Below are 22835 nucleotides of genomic sequence, written 5' to 3'. Positions count from 1 at the left end.
GTGGTCTTAAACTCAGTAGAAATGAATTGATGATATTTTTTAACAGAGCAGAATCTGCTTTTTTCCCCCTTCAGAATCTGCTTATTAAACTGTTTTCTCCCGGGTTTTTGTGAGAGGCTCTTTTATAACATTCACTGTCTTCATGGATATTGTTCTCTTTAGAATTGCTAATAATGCTGAGACCAATATTGTTAGATTATATTTTCCCACCAAATGTCCATATTATTTAATTTCCAAACTGATTTTCATGGAGTTGTGCAAATTAGCATAGAAATTATTGTCCTTTCATTTTAATTGTGTTGGTACTAAAATTCCTAGTCAGGATGTTTGATTGCTTTTTGCTGCTAAAGAACTATGGCACAGTTAAGTGGTCTGAAAATGAGGAAAGAACTCAAGTTGCAGAAGAGTTTATCAGGGAAAAATAGAATCCAGTAAAACACACCAGCTTTTTGCCTATCCCTCATGTATCACCCTCAGCATGGTCTGCTCCCCATTATATGAGAGGCTTTTTGCTTTCCAGGGGTGATAGGATGGAGTTTCTCTTCCATGAAATGAGATGCAGTTGTACATCCACGTTTTTAAAGAATTACCGGAGTTGTGAAAGTGTTTTAGTATGCAAAAGTAAGCTGGTAAGAAGTTAAAATAGACTCCTAGAAGATGCCTTCTTTAGGCCTCATGGTACTCAGAAAATGAAAAATGTAGTAGTAGATACAGAATGGAGAGGGAGAAAATAATCTAAGTATACCCTTTCAGAAAATCATCAAATCACAAAGATAGCCAATGAATAAGAAAGGGTCAAATAATTCTAAACAGCCAGAAAACAAAAGAATGACAGCAGTCACTTCATACTTGTGTTGATACTTGCTTTAAATCTAAACAGACTAAATACTTCAATCCAAAGATACAGATTGCCTGAATGGAAAGAAGACCCAACTGTATACAGTCCTCCAGAGACTCCCTTCAGTTTTGTTTTTGTTTTTGTGTTTGAGAGAGAGAGCAAGAAAGAGCACGAGAGAGGGCAGGGTCCGAGGGAGAAGCAGACTCCCTGATGAGTAAAGAGCCCGATATGGGACTTGATCTGGGGACTCCTGGATCATGACCGGAGCCGAACGCAGACACTTAATCGACGGAGCCACCCAGGCGCCCTCACTTCAGCTTTAAGAACACAGACTGAAAGTGCAGGTGTGGAAAAAGATATTCTACATAAAGGGAATAAAAAAGCATGCAGGTTAGCTATGCTTATCTCTGTCAAAATAAAAAGCCAGAGTGAGTAATAAAACATGGCAAAGTTCATTGTAAAATAAGGGGCTGACTTTGTGCGGTGTTTTTAATTATACAGAGTTTGGCAGAATGTCAAGAAGGATTTCCCCCATTTTGGTTTTGGAAGTACAGGATGAGTTGGATCATGTAACTCGAGGGCAGTTAATCAGTACAAACGGGGGCACAGGAATCTGTACCACTATTTGAGAGCAGACTCCCTGTGGCTCCCTGTAGACGTGAAGGAGGTGCTGGGCAGGGTATGATGGTGCCCAGGGCGAGCTTGTGCAGGACAGTTCAGTTGCTCTCTCCTTTCTCCTGTGCATATGCTTGCCCCTTTCTGAAATGCTACATCCCCAACCCCTTCTTAAGTCACAGTGGCATGTAGGCATCAGTTGCCTGTCTTTGAGCCTCATGTCTCTGAGGCTCCCCTAAGTAAGACAGCACTTTCTTTTTCCCTTGTGAATCTGTCTTATGTGCACTTACTTACATATTAGAGTGGCCAAGGAGTTGAGAATGGAGGAAGAAAAACGTGTTCCTCTTCTTCACATTCTGCTGTCAAAACCTGACCTCCCTTCTTCGGGGCCAAAATAGAACATGAAGACGGAGCTGGGGATCAAGAGGAACAACAGGTTAATTACTTTGCCAGCAAGAGAGGCTACAGCAGGTCAGGGCCTTCAAAACTGCAAGCCCCCAGAGGCAGGGGTGGGGTATTTGTCAGGAAATCCCTATAGGATCTAGCTGGTTCCACCGGGAATTGTGTCTGTGCCTCCAGCTGTGTCCATCACCTTTTCAGGGTGTGATCCGGTGCTGGAAAGGAAAGGCTAAGAAGGGGAGAGAGGAGGGTTGCAGAAGAGAGGGAAAAGGATCCTTACTTTAATATTAAGACTTGCTGATGTTTTAATATGGCCGTTTTGATTTCTGTTCAGCTTTCTGTGTTTACGTGGTTTCAGTGCAGTCACCAGGACAACTGTAGGAAGACCGCTTCATTTTTTGCCGAGAGAAATGACTCCATATTTTCTAGAATGGCTAAGATAAAGAAAAAGATTCACACCAAATTTCAGGGAGCATGTTGAGGAATTAGAATGCTCATGTATTGCTGATGGGAATGAACAACGTATATTCCCTTTGGAAAAGTCTGTGGCAGTTAGTTATGAAAGTAACCATTTGCCTACTGATGGAGCACATGTTGTCACCCCAACATATGTCTCGTTAGGATAAGGATTCTTTTCGGCTGGTATTTTAAAGAAAGAGCAGACGGGTGCCTCGGTGTGTCAGTCTGTTAAGCACTTGTCTTTGGCTCAGTCATGGTCTTGGGATCAAACCCCGCGGTGGTTTCATGCTCAGTGGGGAGTCTGCTTTTCCCTCTCTCTGCTACTGTCCCTTTCTGTGCTCTCTCTCCCAATCTCACTCAAATAAATAAAATCTTAAAAAAAAAAAAAAAAAAGAAGAAGAACAGCTGACCAAGAAAACCTCTGAAACCTACTCTGGTTATTTTTGTAACAGGCATTTGCTTCTCTAAGGGAAAGCTCCATTTGTAAGGGTGACTCCCTCTGTGTAGCAGAAAGAGGGAGAAAGTGTAAATGTCTAGAGACCTTGATCCATGGACAAGGCATGGAATAAATCAGAATAACATCGACAGCCTTGATTACTGCTTTTTGCCTGGTCACCTCCCCAAATGCTTCCCAATAGGATCACGTGTGGAGGTTGGAGAAGGGATCAAATCCTGTGACCCCCCACCCCAGATTCTGTCAATCGGTGAGGGGGGAATCAACTGTGATGTTTTCATTAAATGCTCCAGGTGATTCTAGGTGAAGCCAGGGTTAAGCAGGCTTAACCATGAATAGAAGACAGCTGAGTGCAGGCTTGGCTCAAGGAGAGGAAACACAGGTGCTGCCACGGGAATCTGGAAGCATCAGGTCCATGCAGCACAATTTTCTTCTTTCTGCTCTAGCAGAAGTGTGTGTCTGTGGTTGGGGAGGCCCCCTGAAAGCAGAGAAGGAAAAACTCTAAAATTGTTCTCCAAGGAGTACTTCATCCTTTCTGAATAGCTCCTGACAGAAAGGACAAGAAAATTGGGCTTTTCTGCATTTCAAAGTCCTACCTGCAGGCAAGAAGTTTTTGGGTGAAGTCGCCCTGTTGGGGGCTTTAAAGGCGTTTTCTCCTGCTGCAGCTATGATTTCTCCTGGAATCCTTCTGAGCAAGAAGTCCAGAGGACAAAGGGAAGAAGAAGTGGCCAGTTCTCAGGTAAGCCTTGCATGCGAGTTCAGAGGCCGTATCGTCTTTTTCTGGAGAAATTCCTTATATTTAGAAATTGTTACTATTGATTTTTTCCTAGTTCTGATGTTTCTGCTCTATGTTTACACCCAGTTTTCAAACCTTTTCAGACATGATACTCAAATTCGGTCCTTAGAACCCTTCTCCCCTATGAGCCAGAGCCTTCTATCCCTTCTCTCCAACCGAGCTTAGAGTAGGTCATCAACGGTTGTCACTTTGAATGAAAGACCTGCCTACCAGTATTGCAAATAGTCCCTTGGTGAGAGATTCACGGGAAGGTGTTGAGTTAAAGATTCCTGTTGCTGAAGGGGTCTGGTCCTGGGATATCAGTGATGGAAAATGGTCTTATTTAGGCCCCATCTAGAAGCCTTATCAGCTCTGTGTAGACCAGGAGTAAGAAAATGCACAGATAAACCGCAAATATGGTACGATATCCAGAATCACTTCTAGTATTCTCTGAAAAAATGGGGGGTTCATATCCTTTAGAAGGTGTCTAAAATATACTAGGTATTATCAGACCAGGAAAGTACATGTGATTGAACTTTGTATAAATCGACTCTATTCTCATAATATAATTGACATGCTGGTTTACTGTTTAGGGGTACAAGAATGTGGTCCCTAAATGGGGTGTCTCTTGAGCGGATGGGGATTTTGGGTGATGGGCAGGCATGGGCCATTGGCAGGGGAAGTGAGAGAATTCAGCTGAGGCAGAACAAAGGAGCCAGGAGGTCATTGAATGCACAGGAAGGGAGCAAGGGTGGGCAAGGACACCAGAGAGGCCATGTGTCTGGAGGTAGTGGGAGGGTCCTGGTTTTAAGGGGAAGATGAGGCAGTCTGGGGACAGTTGGAATCTTCCCTTTTTCGAACGGAAACTGGTTGTAAGTAGCCCATTGGTTAGTTAGGACCTATGGCTATTTGGGGTGGGTAGCTCCTGGGCCTGTCTGCATTCAGGCAGATAGTCACCGGCCCCTCCCCCATTCCAGCACTTAAGCCAGTTTGCCTAAAGGAGGCCTCTAGAAGGAACACGCTGGTGCCGGGTTCTTGGGTGGTGTAGCAGAATGAGTATCAGGCAGAAAATGGGAAAGTGATAGTTTATCACGTGAAGGTGAGAACAGAAAGCAAGCTTTCTAGAGTGAGCGGGGTCCCGAATGTTTGCCACCCAGCGCCTTTATGGTTGGTCTTTTATAGAAAACTGACCAGGGACCCTCAGTCTCCTTGAGGTCACCACTGATAGCAGCATGATTACTTCTCCTTTAAATATGTCATCTCTGGTGTTTGAAACAAATGAGGTGGTCTGGTCACATTCCCTTAGCTCTTGTTTTCTTTATGTTCCCCCTTTCCTGGGATTTTTGGTGAGCCTGGTCACTTAGCCCCGTACCTACCCACCCCTCCCTAAACTCCCCCCCTTACTCAACACCAAGCAACAGGTCTTTCAGAGTGCCTAGGGGCCGATGATCAACTTGGTCATTAGGGCTGATGTTGACTTCTTGTAATGGCTTGTTGCTCTGCCAGATAGCCTCCCCTGTAAGGCTCACATTGTCCTTAATTCCTAAGGGTCTTGGGCAAATTTACTGGGTGATGGGCCGAAACCCCATTTCACCTGGATGCTTCTTTCTTCTGATTTTGTCTTTGCTTGTAGTTTCTGATCAGGAGAACAAAGCAAAAGAAATGTAGAGAAAATGTGTTTACAACTTGCAGCCCACAGATAAATACTTGGGACATGCAAAGTATGATTCCTCAAGGAATTCACAAGTGCCTTAGTGTTAATGCTTTGCTGGAGGCAAAAGCAACCCTAGCTTGATGATAGCCAGACCTCCAGGATCCTCTTCAACATAGGAAAATCCCCGTAGGGACTTTTTATTTCTACCCCCCCAACTGAAAAGTGTATACTCAGTACCTTCTCACAATCACATTGTAGCTCTTCTGCCAACGGGTCCTGTCCCTGAGGTTCAGTCAGGGACAGATGAGATGAAAAATGTCTCACGAACACGTCTTGACCATTTGCTCCCAGCCCCTCTCACATCAGTTTCCACTGCACAAATGAAGACTCTCAGCTTCGTGTAGTTGGTAGTATTGACTCCTGGGCCTGGGGGATCTATGTCAGTCAGACCCCCGTCCTGTGAGTTTTTACTTTATTCCATGTGTGTTATAGACATTCTCTTTATTGGGAAAAAAAAAAAAAGAAACAATATTTGGGAGTGAGAGAACTAGTGTGTGTGAAAGAGGAGGAGAGGTGATCCTGGTACAGGCAGAGGGGGAGGGAGAAAATTTCATGCTGATTCCGTGCTGAGTGGATCCCTGGACCCTGAGCCAAAATCAAGAGTAAGACACCTAAGCCATTGCATCACCCAGGAGCCCTATTTCCTTCCTTGTATTTTCAGAAGAAGAACACAAGAATCATATAACTAACATGTTTGAGTGTCTTAAAATAGTGAAATACATCACAGATGATGATTAAAACAAAAACATGCAATGAAATACAATATTGTGGGACCCCTAAGCATGACGGTCAAGAACGAATTCTTGAGATGTGTTAGATGTGTTACGGTGCCCGAGAGTAGGTTTATTGAAGTAGCTCGGGGACAGGAGCTGTGGGCAGAAAGAGCTGCACGTTGGTTGCGTGAAGCGGGTAGTTTTTATGCTTAGTGTTCAAGGGGGAGGGTAGGTGCACAGAGTTTAAGATCAGAAAGGTTTCTTTGAATTTGTGCTTGTTACTTTTCCCGATCTGTCCCATGCTTTCTCACAGTTCGATGTTAATATCGGTGAAATGTACAGGCAGTTAAGAGACCCTAAGGTAAGAAGTAATATGTATTTGACTCTTAGCAGAGCCATGCCGTCTGTGGGTCAGCCTTCTGACTTAAACCTGAACATTTTTCTGCCTCTGTCCTTCATCATACCAGACTCCTAAATAATAGCTGTTTTATGTGTATCATTCTCTGTGTTTGTGTTGATAGTGTGAATAAAAGAAGCATCGTCATTCACAAAGTGATTTATAAATGTGACGTCATTGTAAATGGTTCTTGAATTACTCATCATGAGAATTTTCTACTCTTATCACTTTTCATGTGTATATAACTACTTCCTAAATGTATGGATGGATGCATGAAATGTAAAAACATTGATTTTTGTGTAGATAACCTTTTTTTCCATCATTCTTCTCACATTTGACACCTGCTCTGAACATTGGCGTAGAGTCCTCTCTGCATATTGACCTGCATGTCATTTTCAGTCAACTCTGGGATCATAACCTCGTTTAAACCTGATCCCTTTGCACGTTTGGTAACTGAGATTTGTGCTTCTCCGTGCATCGAGAATATTAGCTTTATGTTGAGGTAAAGATAACTAGATCACTCCATGGGTTACATCCGGGTCCCTCTGCATCAAACTGGGCTAGCCCAAGCACTTCTGCTGGGTGGTCATTACCTTTCATTACTTAGTGTCTGTTTTCCCCGCAGGAGACTTTGCCTATGGGGTGTTTTGGCTGAAGTAAAGGATAAGGTAGACAGAAGAAGAGAAGTAAAATGTGGGATCAAGTTGGGGGGGTATGGTAGGGTAAGCAGTGACGGTCAGGTGTTGGGGTCTTGCTGGTGATACTAAGTCCCTCTTGATCTTATGAACCATTATGATCTCTGTCAGTGGCCACTTGGTGACGGTGGTATTTCTTGCAGGGACTGGTGACATTCGGGGACGTGGCCATAGAATTCTCCCAGGAGGAGTGGCGATGCCTTAGCCACACACAGCGGGAACTGTACAGGGACGTGATGCTGGAGAACTATGGACACCTCTTGTTCTTGGGTGAGGCTGACTCCTTCCAGATTTCCCAAGCCCCACTCGGGGTTTCCTCTTTCCTTTCAAGACTGTCTCTTGGATGATTGCTCTTTGCACAGTGGAATTCAGGTCACTGCCCTAAGGGACAAAAGTAAGGATTTGTAGATGGAGACACAAATCTTCTTGATGTTTGCTTTTCAGCTCTAGCTTCTGCTTCCTTCGGGTCACATCATTTCTGTCGATTAGTGGTGGTTCTGAACCTGGCGTGGCGTGGAGCGGTACTGCCTGCGTTTAAACTCCAATTTTTACGCCGCCTTATTGTCTTGGTAGAAGTTGGAAGTGCCAGTTAGGAAGTTAGTGTTTGAAACTCCTGCATGTTCTCTAGGGGCTGTTGGTGAACAGTGTTGGGGAAATCATCTTCTAGAATTCTACAGTGTCCTCTCTTCCCTACTGAGCCCAGTAGTGGCTTGCAAGGATCCCCAGCCATACTTATATTCTGTTTCTCTATTAAACAGGTCTCATTGTGTCGAAGCCTGATTTGGTCTCCTTTTTGGAGCAGACGAAGGAGCTGTGGGATGTGAAGAGATGGAAGACAATAGTCTTTGATCCAGGTAGGTGGAAATGAATGAAGCCAATGACAGACGGAGGTCCATGTCTGAAGGAGGAAGATAGACCTTAAATGTGGTTCCAGTAGCTCTGCTGGGATGAAAATCAGTTGGAGAACCCCAGATGTATTTCTCCGTCTCTCACAGAGGGACGTCTGCTCGCCAGCATTGTCATTGCTTTCGTATTCTCGAAGGCTTCTGCTTTAGCTCCAGTGATGGTCCGTCACAGCCACAGTGAGGGCCACGGGGTGTGGGAGGGCCTCCATAATCACAGAGCTTTTCCATTGCTTTGAGGAGCTTAGGGAAATCTCCCTATTCCGGAGGGTCTCTGCGCTAAGCCTCTTCTAAGTTCTGTTTTGCCTCTTGGGAGAAAGTGTGCAGAGTTGTGTGGGGCATACGGGGGATTGGGGCGGGAATCCCCGCAGCACTGGAGACACACATCACGTGTTTTCTGGTCCATGCTTTCCAGTGTTACGGAGGCTTCAGTCTTAATCGTACACAATGGAGACTCAGTAATGTCATCAGGTAACAAAGCACTTCCCTAACAGGAGAAAACATACTCCTTTATTTCACTTGAAATGTTCATTTTTCTTTGTGTTAATGAGAAGAAGAGGTTTCCCCTCCATGCGTTCCATTCCTCAGTGGTGAAATAAGGTAATGTCTCTATTTGTTCCGTAGATTTCTTACACAAAGTAATGTTATACGGGATTTACAACTTTTGAAACCTGCAGCCTATAATAAAGTCTCAATTCTTAGCTTCTTAGTAAGTGCATCATTTTCTAATTTTGTCTTGTATAATAAGAAGTTCCTGTGACTTTGTCGTATGTTTTCATTTTCTTATTAGTTGTCTGTGAGACTCAGCTATTCTTAGATCAAAAGTTCTGATGTGATGTGGGCATGTGCTGTGTAAGAAGTGATGTAGATAGTAAAATTCCCATATTGACAAGAATGTTCTGTTCCTGAATGGAATTTTACTTCAGGAATAATTAATCATAAGGTTACCTTAGTACTTTCCTCAGAATGTATCTGGATTTACTGGCCCGTAGTTATTTTTTATTAAATGATTGTCAGTATATTTTATAACTGTGATGGTGTTTATTTAGAAAGGGAGGGTTTTTGCTTCTCTGCTTCATTCTAAACAATGGGTTATATACTTGAAATCTGTGTAAGAGGAGGAATATATGAGTAACAGAATACATTTTTTGATGTCACTTAAGTCCTTATTCATAATATTTTTCGTTACACCTTTTCATGGTTGATTTTAATGAATATTCTGTACAGTTTTACTGTCAGTGAACTTATGCCAGAATTGAAGATTTCTTTTTTTCATGGATACACAGAGTTTAAAATTACCGCTCTATTGAAGGTTTCCTTTTAAATAATTCATGTATTGCATTATGTGGCATTTTTTTCAGTTCAATTTTGGCTTGTTCTCATTTTGGAATTCCTTAATAACGTGCTTCTTTTTGTATGGGACTTTCCTCAACATTTGTTAGTTGTGGATTTTTTTTTTTTTTTTTACCAATGTATATCGTTATAGGATGACCATTTTCAACACTGTACACTTTTGAACAATGTGAGTGTGACTTAAATGTGAATCAGGTTTGTGCCCTTTGCCAGGAACATTATGTATGTGTCTATGAAATATTACCCCTACGTAGTTTGTAACTCGTCTTGTATGTTTCTGGTAGTTGGAATGTTCTAGCATATCTCAGTGAGTTGTTATGATACTCGCAATAATTTCAACATCTGTTTATTGTTGAATTTATATTCTCTTTGCATGAGAAGCACTTGTGGTGAATCGAAAGCAATTTTTAAATTTTTTTCTACGTCTGTATGTTAAAGAGGTATTATATTTTATGTTAATTATGGTGTTACACCCATGATATGCTTTGACAGCATTCTCATTCACTTTTCTGTCTTCTGTATGTATTTTCATTCTGGCTGCCTTAGAGATTCCTTAAAACATCTTAAAGGTATAGCAAACCGTTTTCAACTGCTGTCTTCAATTTTATAGGCAACTTTTCTACTTAATCCTCTCCAGCCCTGAACCTACTGGATTTTACCACTATCACAAGTTCTGTCTTTTATGTGGTGTAGTTTATTATGCAGATTTCTGCATTTTATGCTTTTGTTTAAGAAAATTCTATACCAGGGGGCGCCTGGGTGGCTCAGTCGTTAAGCGTCTGCCTTCGGCTCAGGGCGTGATCCCGGAGTTCTGGGATTGAGCCCCACATCAGGTTCTTCCGCTGGGAGCCTGCTTCTTCCTCTCCCGCTCCCCCTGCTTGTGTTCCCTCTCTCGCTGGCTATCCCTCTCTCTCTGGCTGTTCCTCTCTCTCTATCAAATAAATAAATAAAATCTTTAAAAAAAAATTCTATAGCAGAAATACAAGCGACTTGTGCTACCTCATTACAGCACTGCAGGTTTCTATAACTGTGTACATACTGACATGAGCAGTTTTATGTTGTCCTGTGGTTTCAGTTACCCTTTAGAATCCTTGGTTTTCAACCAGAAAGACTTCCTTTCAATTTCTTGTAGGACAGGTTTACTAGTAACTTGAAGGGTCTTTTACTAGGCATAGTCTTCATTTCTGCCTTCGTGGAAAACAGGTAGATTATGCCAGGTAGGTGACTCTTGGTGTAGACTGTGGAATCTTTCTGTACTCGAATACACGATCCCATTCCCTTCTTCCTATAGGGTCCGCTGAGAACTGCAGTAATCATCTTACAGGGGCTCTCCTGCAGAAGAGGAGTTGCTCTTGTCAGGCTTTTTCAAAATTCTCTTTTCACCTGTGATTTTTTAAGGTTTTATTTCTTTTGTTTGTTTGTTTTTTTGTTTTGTTTTGTTTTTTTAAAGATTTTATTTATTTATTTGACAGAGAGTCAGCCAGCCAGATAGGGAACACAAGCAGGGGGAGTGGTAGAGGAAGAAGCAGGCTCATAGCGGAGGAGCCTGATGTGGGGCTCGATCCCATAACACCAGGATCACACCCTGAGCCAAAGGCAGATGCTTAAGGACTGCGCTACCCAGGCGCCCCTAAGGTTTTATTTCTTTATATGATGGGGAGAGAGAGAGAGCGAGAGGGCGAGCAGACACACAAGCTTGGCAGTGGTAGGCAAGGGAGAGGGAGCAGACACACAAGCAGGGGAAGTGGTGAGCAGGGAGCGCTATGTGGAACTCCATCCCAGGCTCGTGGAATCATGACCTGAGCCGAAGGCAGGCACTGAAGCAGCTGAGACACCCAGGTCCCCTCACCTGTGATTGTTGATATGTTATTTACAATGAGTCACTGTGTTCATGTGTTGACATTGATCCTACTGTGAATTACTGAGTTTGTTCAGTTGGTCTCCCTTTTGCACATACGTGTGAAGTCGAAGCCTTTAGTTCTTCGTGTCAACTCTCTGCCCCCTTTCACTCTCCTCTGCTTATGGGGGTCCCCTTAATGTACATATCAATCCACTTAGGTGTCTCCTGAGTCCCCAGTCTGTGTCCTTTCCCCCATTTTTCCTTGGTCTTCTCAGTAGACAGTTTAAAACAAGAGGATTTTAGCTTGTCTGATTCTTTCTTCTGCTTGAGCAAGTGTGTGGGTGACCCATTGGTGTGTTTTTAAATTCAGTGACTGTATTCTTCAGCTCCCAATTCCTGGTTGGTTGGTTCATATACTTTGTCTCTTTGGGTTTACATTTTGGTCATGCCCAGCTTTCTGGTACCATTTAGTTCCCTACCTGTTGTCTCTTCCTGTCTCCATGCACAACTTTATGATGCTTACTTCTTTGTCATGCAATGCAGAGTTTTTCATTGATTGAGGGTCCATTTGTGATATTTAATTTGTTCTTGTGATTGGAACATAGTTTTCTATTTCTTTTGTAGCCTTATGATCTTTTGCTGACATTTTGGGATTAAAAAAAAAAAAAGAGCCTCTGGGCACAGATTGCTAGACTTGCTCTGTAGAAAAGCACAGAGATCCTAGTAATTATGGCCTGTGTCACACATATTCTGGGTATTTGTCATGTCTACATTTTTGTAATTTCCCATATTACGAAAGTGCAGTTACTTACAGCCCGTGATACCTTCCTCTCTTTCCTTTCAGCTCTATTATCTGTCCATTGTTTGAACAAATACTTACCTTTTCTCAGAGCAGCTACCACAGTGCTTCCAGAGGGTGCACTCCTTCCCTCTTTTTTCCATGTTGTGCGTGACAGAAGTGCCTTCCGTTCCTCAGGCAGCTGCAGAGAGGTCAGATCACTGAACACACAGGTCACTCACATGTGGGAGTTTTCTCACAGTGTGGCCATGGAGTGTCAGGGAGGGTGAGCAGCTGCCGTGGGCAAGTGTCAAAGCCTTCCACTGTCTCTTTGACATGGCTCTTTTTCATTGGTACATGCTGGGTGTGTTGGGTTCTCCCAGCTGGCTTCTGGAGCACTCTAAAAGGTAATTTGGTTCATTTTTGTCACCATGGAAGAGCAAAGGCCAAGTGCTTCGAATTCCTCATTTGCTGATGCCCTAGCGGTAGGTATTAACGGAGCCTGTTAGCACTTTAATGTATATGCATGTGAGCATAGTGAGTGGGATAACTTATTTTGTATCTTTTCGTGTGTCTTTCCATAATGCCCTAGGCCTGTTAGCAAAGAGAGGCAAAGAAGATTGTGATATGGGAAAGTATGGAAGCTCTAGCCCTGAGCCCTGAGTATCTATACTTATGAATGGCTGGTAATGTGATGGGGGGAGCAAAGGGCAAGAAGAGTGTTATGACAAATGAAAGCAAAGTGGGACAATTACCTGTAATGAACTCCCTCCTACCAGAAGAGATGAAGGATTAAAACATTCTGTGGGGCATGGGGGTTGAACCCCACCTAAGTCAGTTATATTTTCAGAACGATGTCTTTTTTTTTTTTTTAAAGATTTTATTTATTTATTTGGCAGAGACAGCCAGCGAGAGAGGGAACACAAGCAGGGGGAGTGGGAGAGGAAGAAGCAGGCTCCTAGTGGAGTAGCCTGATGTAGGGCTCCATCCCAGAACGCTGGGATCACGCCCTGAGTCGAAGGCAGATGCTTAACAACTGCACCACCCAGGTGCCCCTCAGAACGATGTCTTTGAATCCAGGGATCCAAATCCATTTTTTTACATACATATTCTTTGAGTGGGCCTTTGTAAATTCTAGAAAGTTTCCCTCGTCCATGCTGAAGATAATCACTGAAACTGTCTCAAATACCAGTTTGGATGAGTCATGCACAGGAACATCTGTGAAAGTGAGGCATGGAAAAAGGAAGATAAAAATTCTAAAAGGGATTGATTTGAGAAGTCTTGTAGAAGGTTCATTATTCTTCAACACATCATCTGTCCTTTTTGTAATCTCTCTGATTTTGATGGACATGGTAGGGGGTCTTTATGGAAAAGTCACTGTTCAATAGTTCTGCATAATACATAACGTGGAGCAATTTTTCTTGTTATGTGTTGTGCCCTGGGAGTCCTCACTAAAGGCCTTTCTAGCTTCCAGAATTACTGAGGTGTTTATAATGGAGACAGAACATATCAGTTGAATGAATTTTGGAAACACATGAATCAAGAGTCAAATCTTAATAAGCCTCAGGGAATCAGTTTCCAGAGAACTAGTGTAACAGTAATACATGTGGGAACGTCTTTAATGGAAGCTGAAATCTTAGCGTACATCATCGTATCCTCACTGGAGAGAAGACTTCCAAATGTAGTAACTCTGGCAAGCATCTGAACTAGTCTTCAGAACTTGGTCAAGAGCAGAGATTTCATACGGGAAACAAATCTTACACATGTAAACAATGTGGCAAAGCCTTTGACTACCACTCAAAACATATCAAAATAAGGTAGTACATAGTGGTGAGAAGGCTGACAAATGTAAAAAAAAAGAAAAACGTGGCAAACCTTTAAGCAGAACTACAGCTTCCTAAACATCAGAGAGTGCACGATGACAGAAATCCTACAGATGTCAAAAATGTGACAAAAGCTGTGGTGTACGGTGTGTGAGGAAAGTGCACATGGAGATGCTGTTTGTGGTTGACGTATAAGAGTGATAGAAATCAGGGTGGAGTAAATCTTCAGGGAATGCTTATTTACATTAATGTAAGATACAGAGCTGTGCCTGGTGGCTTAGTCAGTGAAGCATCTATGTCTTTATTTTGACTCAGATCACGATCTTGGGGCCTTGGTATGGAGCCCCAGAGTGGGCTCGGGCTCAGTGGACTTTGCTAGGGCTTCGCTGTCTCCCTCTCCCTCTGGCAGTCCCCTGCTATAGGCTCACATGCTCTTTCTCTAAATAAATGGATACGTTCCTTTATAAGAAATATTTATTTGTCGGGGGTGGGGGCAAGCAGGGGCAGCAGCATGCAGAGGGATAAGCAGGCTTCCCGAAGAGCAAGGATCACCGTTTGGGACTCGATCCCAGCCCCTAGGATCATGACCTGAGCTGAAGGTAGACATTTTACTGACTGAGCCACGCAGACATCCCACGGTTCGTCGTTTTTCCGATTTTTAGAAATAGTCTCTTATACCAAGACCAGAGAAATACACTCCTTTCTATTTTTCTAATAACATCATTAATTCTCTTACACTGTTGCTGAGAAATGTATTAAACAACGTCTTCTGTGGTTTGTGTAGTGACTGAGGTTTTCTCTTGTTTAAGATTTTGTTTTTAAATAATCTCTATAATCAACAGGGGGCTTAACCTTAAAACTTGAGCTCAGGAGTTGCATCTAGCTGCTCCGTGAATGATGATGCCCGTATTCCCACAGCAGAATGCCTTCTCAGGGCTTGGCAGTAGCAATAATGTACTTGTCACATAGACTGTAGCTGGAATCTTGGCAAACTGATACCTACTTTTACCATTATCTCTCTCTCTCTTTAGTTCCCTGGGCTTAGATTAAGTTCTACAGATTTTACTGCCACACATGAGTATGGTCAAACCATTGGTCATTGTCTCCAAAGGAGTCCCACCAAGAGTGATGGCTTTTGGGTGACGAGACTTCTTTCATGATTTTGGGTGTCGACTTCTTTGGTATCTTTACAGAGTGGCCAGGGATGTGTCCATTGTAGTGCAGTGCGGGTCCTGGGTGTCTTCTAGTCCATTAAGATTAGCCATATGTACCCTGCTTGGAAGGAGGTTAAGTCAAAGCTTCCAAGTCCACGAGTTTCTCATTTTCCTCTATATGTCAGTGCCGAATGAGCAGCAGAACATCCTGAAGGAAAACCTATTACAGATACTGCTGTGAATGTCAGAAGAAAATTATACATTTGCTGTATCCAGCATTGTTATTATTCCCTGAAATCATGTTGTGAGCTCCTGATCTACACCCATGGTTCCTTGATTTCCATCCAGTACAGGCATAAGCGGTAGGTAATATCTATTCATAAGATGAACATTTCCTCCAAATCTTCACCTAAGTTCAGAGCCCGCCAAAGTACTTTTGTCATTGTGACACTTCGGTTTCATTTGACTCAGCCTCCTGCATCTTTTATGTCTACATGGCTGTTGTTACTATTCCCCGTTGAACACCTCTGCTCCAGTTCTCCCAATCCTCGGCCCTTGTACTGTGACGTGCCGTGATTCTACTACATGCAGGGCTTACTCTTCCTGGTGAGAAATGTAAAATCCTCTCATCTCTTGAGATGCATGTAAACTGTATGCTTTTGCTCAGTTGTGTCTTCACCCTTCTCCCTTCGAAAACTCACAACAGAAATTGAAGGGAGATTCTCATGGGCATTGGGGTTTTTTTTTTTTTTTTTTTACCTGTTTAAATACAAGAGCTATGGGGATCTTGACAAGAGAATGTTACAGCTCTCGGGATTCTTCTGTATTGCATCCTAGGGATCATAGTCTTTAACAGCGTTTCACGATATAAAGTGAATAGATTTTCTCCCAGATCTTGGGTCAGATTAAGGAGTATTTGACGAGGTGCTGTACACATGGGAAAATGAGGCAGGAGCCAAGCAGGGGTCGAACTGAATGGTGGGTAATGTTTGGAGATGATTCTCTATGGTCTTATGTGTCTCCGTGTTTTATGGATGGAGGCATTGAATGTTTTTTTCTTCTTGTCTTTCCATTGTTTTTTGTGTATAAGAACGTTTTGGAATATAGTGATAGTATGTCGCCCTTCGAGAGCGCACAGATTTTTTTTTACCGTACAGTAAAGTAGAGATCTCTCCTTCCGTGGCAGAGTTCAGGTGGATAGGCTAGATGATCCTTTAAGACCCTGGGTTTCGTACGCACAGGGTCACAAAGCTGTGATACAGACTGACCGCATGTGGGGCATCTACGTGTAGGATTTGGGCTGCGCAGCGGGCACGTGAAATCAGTTTGACGAAGAAGCTCATGGTGTTTGCTGTGTCATGAGCCACAAGGTCCTGCGTACTGTGATCGGGGAGTCCTCTGTCTCCAACCAGCATTGCAAGGTTGTTACAGGCCAACTCGTTCCTTTATAGAATGTGTGGAATCGAGGAATTCTTGGCCTTCTTGAGACTATCCATGGGCCCTAGTCAAAACAAAATAGGTGTTTATGGGTCATTTTGTGCTTTTGTTTGTTCAATTGTTTTGTTTTTTAGATTGTACTTAAAAGTGGCATCTTTTGACAGTACAGACTGTGTGGAATCTTAGAATTTTTGGCATTCTTGGCGCTATCCATGGACCTTAGTTAAAAAAAGATGGATATTTATTGGTGTTTTTGTGCTTTTCTTTGTTCACATTTTTTTTTTTTTTTAGTCTGTACCTGAAAGTGACATTATACAATATATGACTTTTTCTGTCCAGCTTCTCTCACTTAGCACAATACCTTTTCTAGGTCTATTCCCATTGTCTTGAATTGCAGGGAACAACAACCAAAAAGCAAAAATAGACCCATCAATACAAACAAGCAGCTGCTGTTTTCCAGAGTGGAAAGGGACAGAGGATGGACAAGATGGGTAAATAGGAATGGGAAGTACAGCCTTCCAGTTAGGGAATTAATATGTCATGAGGATAATGGGTACAGCATAGCAAAGATGGTCAGTGGTGTTGTAATCGTGTCCTAGGGTGACAGCTAGTAGCTACACTTGGGGTGAGCATAGGAGAACCTAGAGAGTTGTCAAATGACTATGTGGTACACCTGAAGTAATGTAACATTGAATGTCAGGTGTTGTTTAATAGAAAAGAAAGAAAACTAGATACAGATATGCCTAAATGTGTATCACTTAAACTACTTTTTACTAAGTTGCGTGTAAATGAAAGCTACCCAGCTCTGCGTATCGAGGGAATCCTATGATTCATGGTAGGTTAGAAACTTAGGAAAATGAATTTATCTGTAACACAATACTAGTGAAAGGAGAGGACATGGGAGAGAGGTGAGAGTTCACAGGAGGAACCCAGCATTCAGAAGTGAATGCTGGAATCCTCACTGGCTGAGCCCCCAGAAGACACATGAAGAAGAGTCATTTCTGTGAGAGCTTCTTAAGATGTTTCCCCTGCAGTGGACTCTCTGTCCTCTCTCACCGTTAAAGTGTACGTGATAATGGCCACATGCTCATTAAGTCTTCTTTCTATAAGTGGTTTCTTTGGGGAATACTGGTAAGTACAATGGATTTTTATGTACGTGCTCCTACTAACGCAAAGTCAGATTTTAGGAGGAAGCCTGAGTTAAACACAGAAGCGCTCCTGTACCATGAAACAGTGGGAACTAGTAAGGTAGAGGGAACACTTGATATTTTTGAAGGCTGTGGATTGACTGGAGTCCAAGCTAAGAAATCTAGCCTTGCAACCAGAAGCCAATGTCCCTGCACTGCTTGTCAAAGAGGGAGCCCTTTCCAAGAATATGTTAGACATGGCGGCAGGATGAAGGAAGAGGAAAAGGTGCCGCAAAAGAGTGGCTGATGGAATTCACCGTGGAAGGGTAGAATTAACCTGACCAAAGAACCAGCCCTGCAAGAAATGGTAAAGCAGAATCTTGAGTGGAGGTAAGACAGCAAAAGTGATACGGACAAGAAAGCATCACAGAAAATCTCCAGAAACAGTGACAAAACGAGAACTAGAATGGCAGTAAACACGCATCTCTGAATAATTACTTTGGAGTGTATAGTACATCTTCAGTCAATCAAGACATACAAGGTGTCTAATGCATTAAAAAAAAAAACAAACCTATCTATATGCTGCAAACAAAAGCCTGATTTTTATTTTATTTTTTGTTTTATTTTTTTGTGAGAGAGGAAGCATAAGCAGATTGAGGGTCTGAGGGGGATGGACAAGCGTACTCCACGAGAGCTGGGCAGCCTGATACGGGGCTCAGTCCCAGGATCCCAAGATCATGACCTGAGACAAAGGTAGATGCTGAACTGACTGAGGTTCGCAGATCCCAAAAGTCTAATTTTAAACCTAAAGACACCTGCGGATTGAAAAAGATAAGATGAAATCGGGTGTCCAAAGAAAGCAGAGTAACAACAATTTCATTAGACAAAGTAGTCATTTTTGTTCTAGTGTCATCTTTATGCTGGAACCAACGCTGGCCTCATAGAATGATTATGATTGTGTTCCCTCTATTCTGCTATTTCTGACATTTGTTTGCCTTTTTAAGTATTTGTTCGAACTGACCACTGAAGGCATGTAGTCTTGGGGTTTTCAATACTGGGGGGATCTTTATTCCAAATTCAACTTTTATTTTTCTGTTTGGTCTAAGAAGACTTGCTATTTCGTAGTGCGAGGTTCATATTTCAAACGTAATAACTTCTGTTTTTTAAGAAATATCTTTTTTTCCTAATTTATCTAAATTGTATATAACTGTTTATAGTAATGTTATCACAGTATATATTTCTGTGGTTATGTGTTGTCTCATTTTTTTTTTTTCATTTCTCTTTTTGGATTTTGAGTCGTCTTTTCTTCTTAGGTAATGTTGTTAAAGCCTTGCCAATTTTGTTTATTTTGGTGTCTCTTTATTTCTGATTTCACTTTGAAATATCCTCCTAGTGATTTTCAGCTAAGTTTCTTCTTTTTCTATTTCCCTGTGATGTCCTCTTAAGGAAAAAAACAGTAGAGGGGCATCTGGGCAGCTCAGTCAATGATGTGTCTGCCTTTGGCTCAGATTATGACCCTGAAGGCAGAAGCTTCACTGACTGAACCACATGAAGTTATTTCCTTTTGAGAGAGAGCTCCCAGAGAGGGGGAGGGACTGTGGGAGAGAGAGAATCTCAGATTCCCTCCTGTGCATGGAGCCCAATGTGGACTCCATCCCTCGACCACGAGATCATGGACCTGAGCTGAAATCAAGAGTCAGACCCTTAAGCAACTGAGCCACCCAGCTAGCTGCTCCTGATGGTGTCATTTTTGACATTCTGTTAATGTGCAGGCTCAAATCAATAGTATTCCCTGTGTTCAAATACCCTTGAATTCCTGGATGAATCCTCACTTGTTTATGTTGTAAAATGCTGGAGTGTGCTTTTGCTTCAGTTGGCTGTACTTTATTGTCGACTTTGCCGGAATCTTCCTTCAGGTGGTAGCTTGCAGCCTTTCCTTGTAGCAGCTCTGCTTTGGCTTCGATAACCTGGTAGTGCTGGTGTCACAGAGAGTGTTCTCAGCAGCTCCCTTCTCTTTCCTGCTCAGAAATGTTTGAGGAGATTTGAAGTAGTTTCTCATTATATATTTGTAAGAAAATTGCAGTGAACTCCTCTGGCAACAGACTTTTCTTTGTTGAGCATTTTTTAAAATTATTTTTTCAATCTATGTAGTTGTAGATGAGTGGAGGTTTTTAAAAATATGTATTTGTCACGGATTCCTGGTTGTTTATATCTTTTTGATATTATTTGGTATCTCTTTCTCGGCATATAGTTATGTATCATTGCCTTATAATTGTTTTTATTTCTATGCTATCAGTGATACTGTGTCTGATTTCACGGCTTCCGATTTTTAGTTGATCTTCTCTTTCATTCTTACTTGATTTACTTATAGGTCTGTCAGTTCTGATTTTTGTTTTTTTTTTTAATCGAAATCCTCCCATCATTGCCATTTTCCTATTTTTTCTAAATCCTACATTGTTCATTTCTGTTTCATGTTTGTTTAAATTTCCTTTTTTCCACTGGGCGCCAGAATGGCTCAGTCAGTTAATCTTTTGACTTCTGTTCAAGTTATGATCTCAGGGTCGTGGGATTGAATCCTGTGTCAGACTCCCTGCTCAGTGGGGAATCTACTTACCCCTTCCTTTTGGCCCTCCCCTCAGTCATGCTCTCCCTTCTCTCTCCCTTCCTGCCTCTCTCTCTCTCTCAAAGAAGTCTTTAAAAGTAATTCCTTCCTTCCTCTGATTTTGGGCTCATAGTGGTACTTTTCCTGATTATTTGAGGAAGAGGAGAGGGATTTGTGTTACACAATGACAGTGCTACAGAATTATCTGTTTAGGTATGTGGCCCATGTGTTGTGTGCAAGTTTATGTGTCAATGGAGGAATAAAGTCCTGATGATTCCTTCTCAACCATCTTGATGACACTCTCTGATTGATTTTATGGCTGTATGTTAGACGTCATCAGTGTATTTATCTGAAAGTAGGAAGTGGAATGACTTGACTTTTCTATTATTCAATATCTTTCAGTGGTAACTTCACATGGCGCCCTGAGCTTCCTGCCAGAGCCGTGCAAAGAAGCCTCGTTTCAAAATATGTCAGTCGGTCATTATAAACATAGTGTCCTTGAGAAGTTACACTTAATGATAGACCGTGATCATGATTGTAAAGGATATGTCCAAATTGAGACTGCCGCCCATAATAAGACTCTCAATGCCCAAGATGGCGAGGGATATAAAACAGTTTGTAAAACCCTCCGTTTTAACTCCACTCTTTCTGCAAAGCAGGGTGTTTCTGTAAGCAATAGCTCCAATCAGCTCTTCAAGCGTACATGTACATGGAAAGAGAATGTGGAAAATCTGGAAAGTTACCTAGTCCATGCTGAAAATAATGATTTGAACAGTGTTGAAAAGAGGATTGCATTGACCTTTCAGTCAAATATTTCTACACTTCAGAGATGTAAAAATGAAGAAACAACTGCTAAGTGGGGTCCACTTGAGAACCCTCACCGAGGAGTCACCCCTACAAACTTACCCGGGCATTTTCAGTGGAGACAGAATTGCTCAAGGCAGTGAATGTGAGAAAAAACTTCATCAAGGCTCGAATGTTAAGAAACATCTGAGGACTCATTTTCAAGAGAACCATTTTGAACGTATTGAATGTGGGGAAGTCGTTGATCAAAGATCCAACTTTATATATAATACTGTGCGTATAAGAGAGAATCCTCATAAAGGTAACGAATGTGAAAAAGATTTTAACCAGTCCTCCAGTGTGGGTGATCATCAGAGAATTCATGTGGGAACAAACCCATACGGATATCGTAAGCCTGGGAACATGTCTAGTGAGTCATCAAGAATACGTATACGTAAGACAGTCTGTAGTGGAGAGAATCCGTATAAATGTAAGGAGTGTGGCAAAGTCTTTAGCAATCTATCAGGCCTTATCCGACATCACAGAATTCATACTGGAGAGAGACCTTACGAATGTAAACAATGCGGCAGAGCCTTTAAGCAGAAATCAGACCTTAACAACCATGAGAGAATTCATACTGGAGAGAAACCTTACAAATGTAAAGAATGTGGCAAAGCCTTTAAGCAGAAATCAAACCTTATCATCCATGAGAGGATTCATACTGGAGAGAAACCTTACAAATGTAAAGAATGTGGCAAAGCTTTCAACAATCTAGGAAGCCTTACACAACATCACAGAATTCATACTGGTGAGAAACCTTACAAATGTAAAGAATGTGGCAAGGCCTTTATGCATAAATCAAGCCTTACTAAACATCACAGAGTTCATACTGCAGAGAAACCTTACAAATGTAAAGAATGTCGCAAAGCCTTTACCCATCCATCAAGCCTTATTGGACATCACAGAATTCATACTGGAGAGAAACCTTACAAATGCACAGATTGTGGCAAGGCCTTTATCTTTAAATCAGCCCTTAGTCAACATCACAGAATTCATACTGGAGAGACACCTTACAAATGTAAAGAATGTGGCAAGGCCTTTAAGCAGAAATCAAACCTTAACAGGCATGAGAGAATTCATACTGGAGAAACACCTTACAAATGTAAAGAATGTTGCAAGGCCTTTAAGGAGAAATCAACCCTTAGAAACCATGAGAGAATTCATACTGGAGAGAAACCTTACAAATGTAAGGAATGTGGCAAGGTTTTTAGGGTTAAATCAGTCCTTACTGAGCATCACAAAATTCATATTGGAGAGAAATTGTACAAATGTAAAGAATGTGGCAAGGCCTTTATCCTTAAATCAGTCATTAGACAACATCGCCGAATTCATACTGGAGAGAAACCTTACAAATGTAAAGACTGTGGCAGGGCCTTTTTCCTTAAATCAGCCCTTATTCAACATCACAGAATTCATACTGGAGAGAGACCTTACAAATGTAAAGAATGTGGCAAAGCCTTTAAGAACAAATCAAACCTTAATGAACATCACAGAGTTCATACCAGAGAGAAACCTTACAAATGTAAAGAATGTGGCAACGCATTTAGTTCATCCTCAAACCTTACTCGCCATTACCAAATTCATCGTGGCGAGAAACCTTACAAATGTAAAGAATGCGGCAAGTCCTTTAATCGGCGCTCAAACCTTACTCAGCATCACAAAATTCATGGTGGAGAGAAACCTTAGAATTGTGAAGAATTTTGCAAGGCCTTTATATATAAATCAGTCCTTACTAAACATCACAGAATTTATACTGGAGAGAGATTTCACAAATGTAAAGAATGTGGCAAAGCCTTTAAGCGGAAATCAAACCTTAATGAACATCACAGAATTCATACCAAAGAGAAACCTTACAAATGTACAGAATGTGGCAAGGCTTTTAAGCAGAAATCATGCCTTACTGTACATCACAGAATT

General features: G+C 42.0%; 3 protein-coding genes across 9 annotated transcripts in view; all 3 read left to right on the top strand.

The window, feature by feature from the left end:
- Positions 1-3478, top strand: part of LOC117795018 (zinc finger protein 568-like) — a 49007-nt gene extending 45529 nt beyond the window's left edge. The window contains exon 6 of the mRNA XM_034639177.1: positions 3431-3478. The gene's annotated coding sequence lies outside the window, so the exon portion shown is untranslated. The remainder of the gene's footprint in view (positions 1-3430) is intronic.
- Positions 1-22835, top strand: part of LOC109490933 (zinc finger protein 345-like) — a 68451-nt gene that overhangs the window by 6176 nt on the left and 39440 nt on the right. For 3 of the 7 annotated variants that reach the window (XM_034639057.1, XM_034639060.1, XM_034639056.1), the window contains 4 exons: positions 3431-3504; positions 6281-6328; positions 7203-7329; positions 7818-7913. In XM_034639057.1, the coding sequence (XP_034494948.1) occupies positions 3433-3504; positions 6281-6328; positions 7203-7329; positions 7818-7913 (343 nt within the window). In that variant the 5' untranslated portion in view covers positions 3431-3432. Of the gene's footprint in view, positions 1-3430; positions 3505-6280; positions 6329-7202; positions 7330-7817; positions 7914-22835 lie in introns of those variants that run through there. The other 4 variants (XM_034639058.1, XM_034639059.1, XM_034639065.1 and 1 more) reach the window with 2 other exon arrangements.
- On the top strand, positions 7288-22744 carry LOC117795251 (zinc finger protein OZF-like). The gene is made up of 3 exons (XM_034639126.1): positions 7288-7329; positions 7818-7913; positions 20478-22744. The coding sequence occupies exon 3, from the start codon at positions 20913-20915 to the stop codon at positions 22602-22604; it is 1692 nt and encodes a 563-aa protein (XP_034495017.1). The 5' UTR covers positions 7288-7329; positions 7818-7913; positions 20478-20912; the 3' UTR covers positions 22605-22744.

The sequence above is a fragment of the Ailuropoda melanoleuca genome, chromosome 12, assembly GCF_002007445.2.
Source record: "Ailuropoda melanoleuca isolate Jingjing chromosome 12, ASM200744v2, whole genome shotgun sequence".
In the NCBI taxonomy this organism is placed as follows: Eukaryota; Metazoa; Chordata; class Mammalia; order Carnivora; family Ursidae; genus Ailuropoda; species Ailuropoda melanoleuca.
This window is presented reverse-complemented; position numbering and strand designations above follow the sequence as displayed.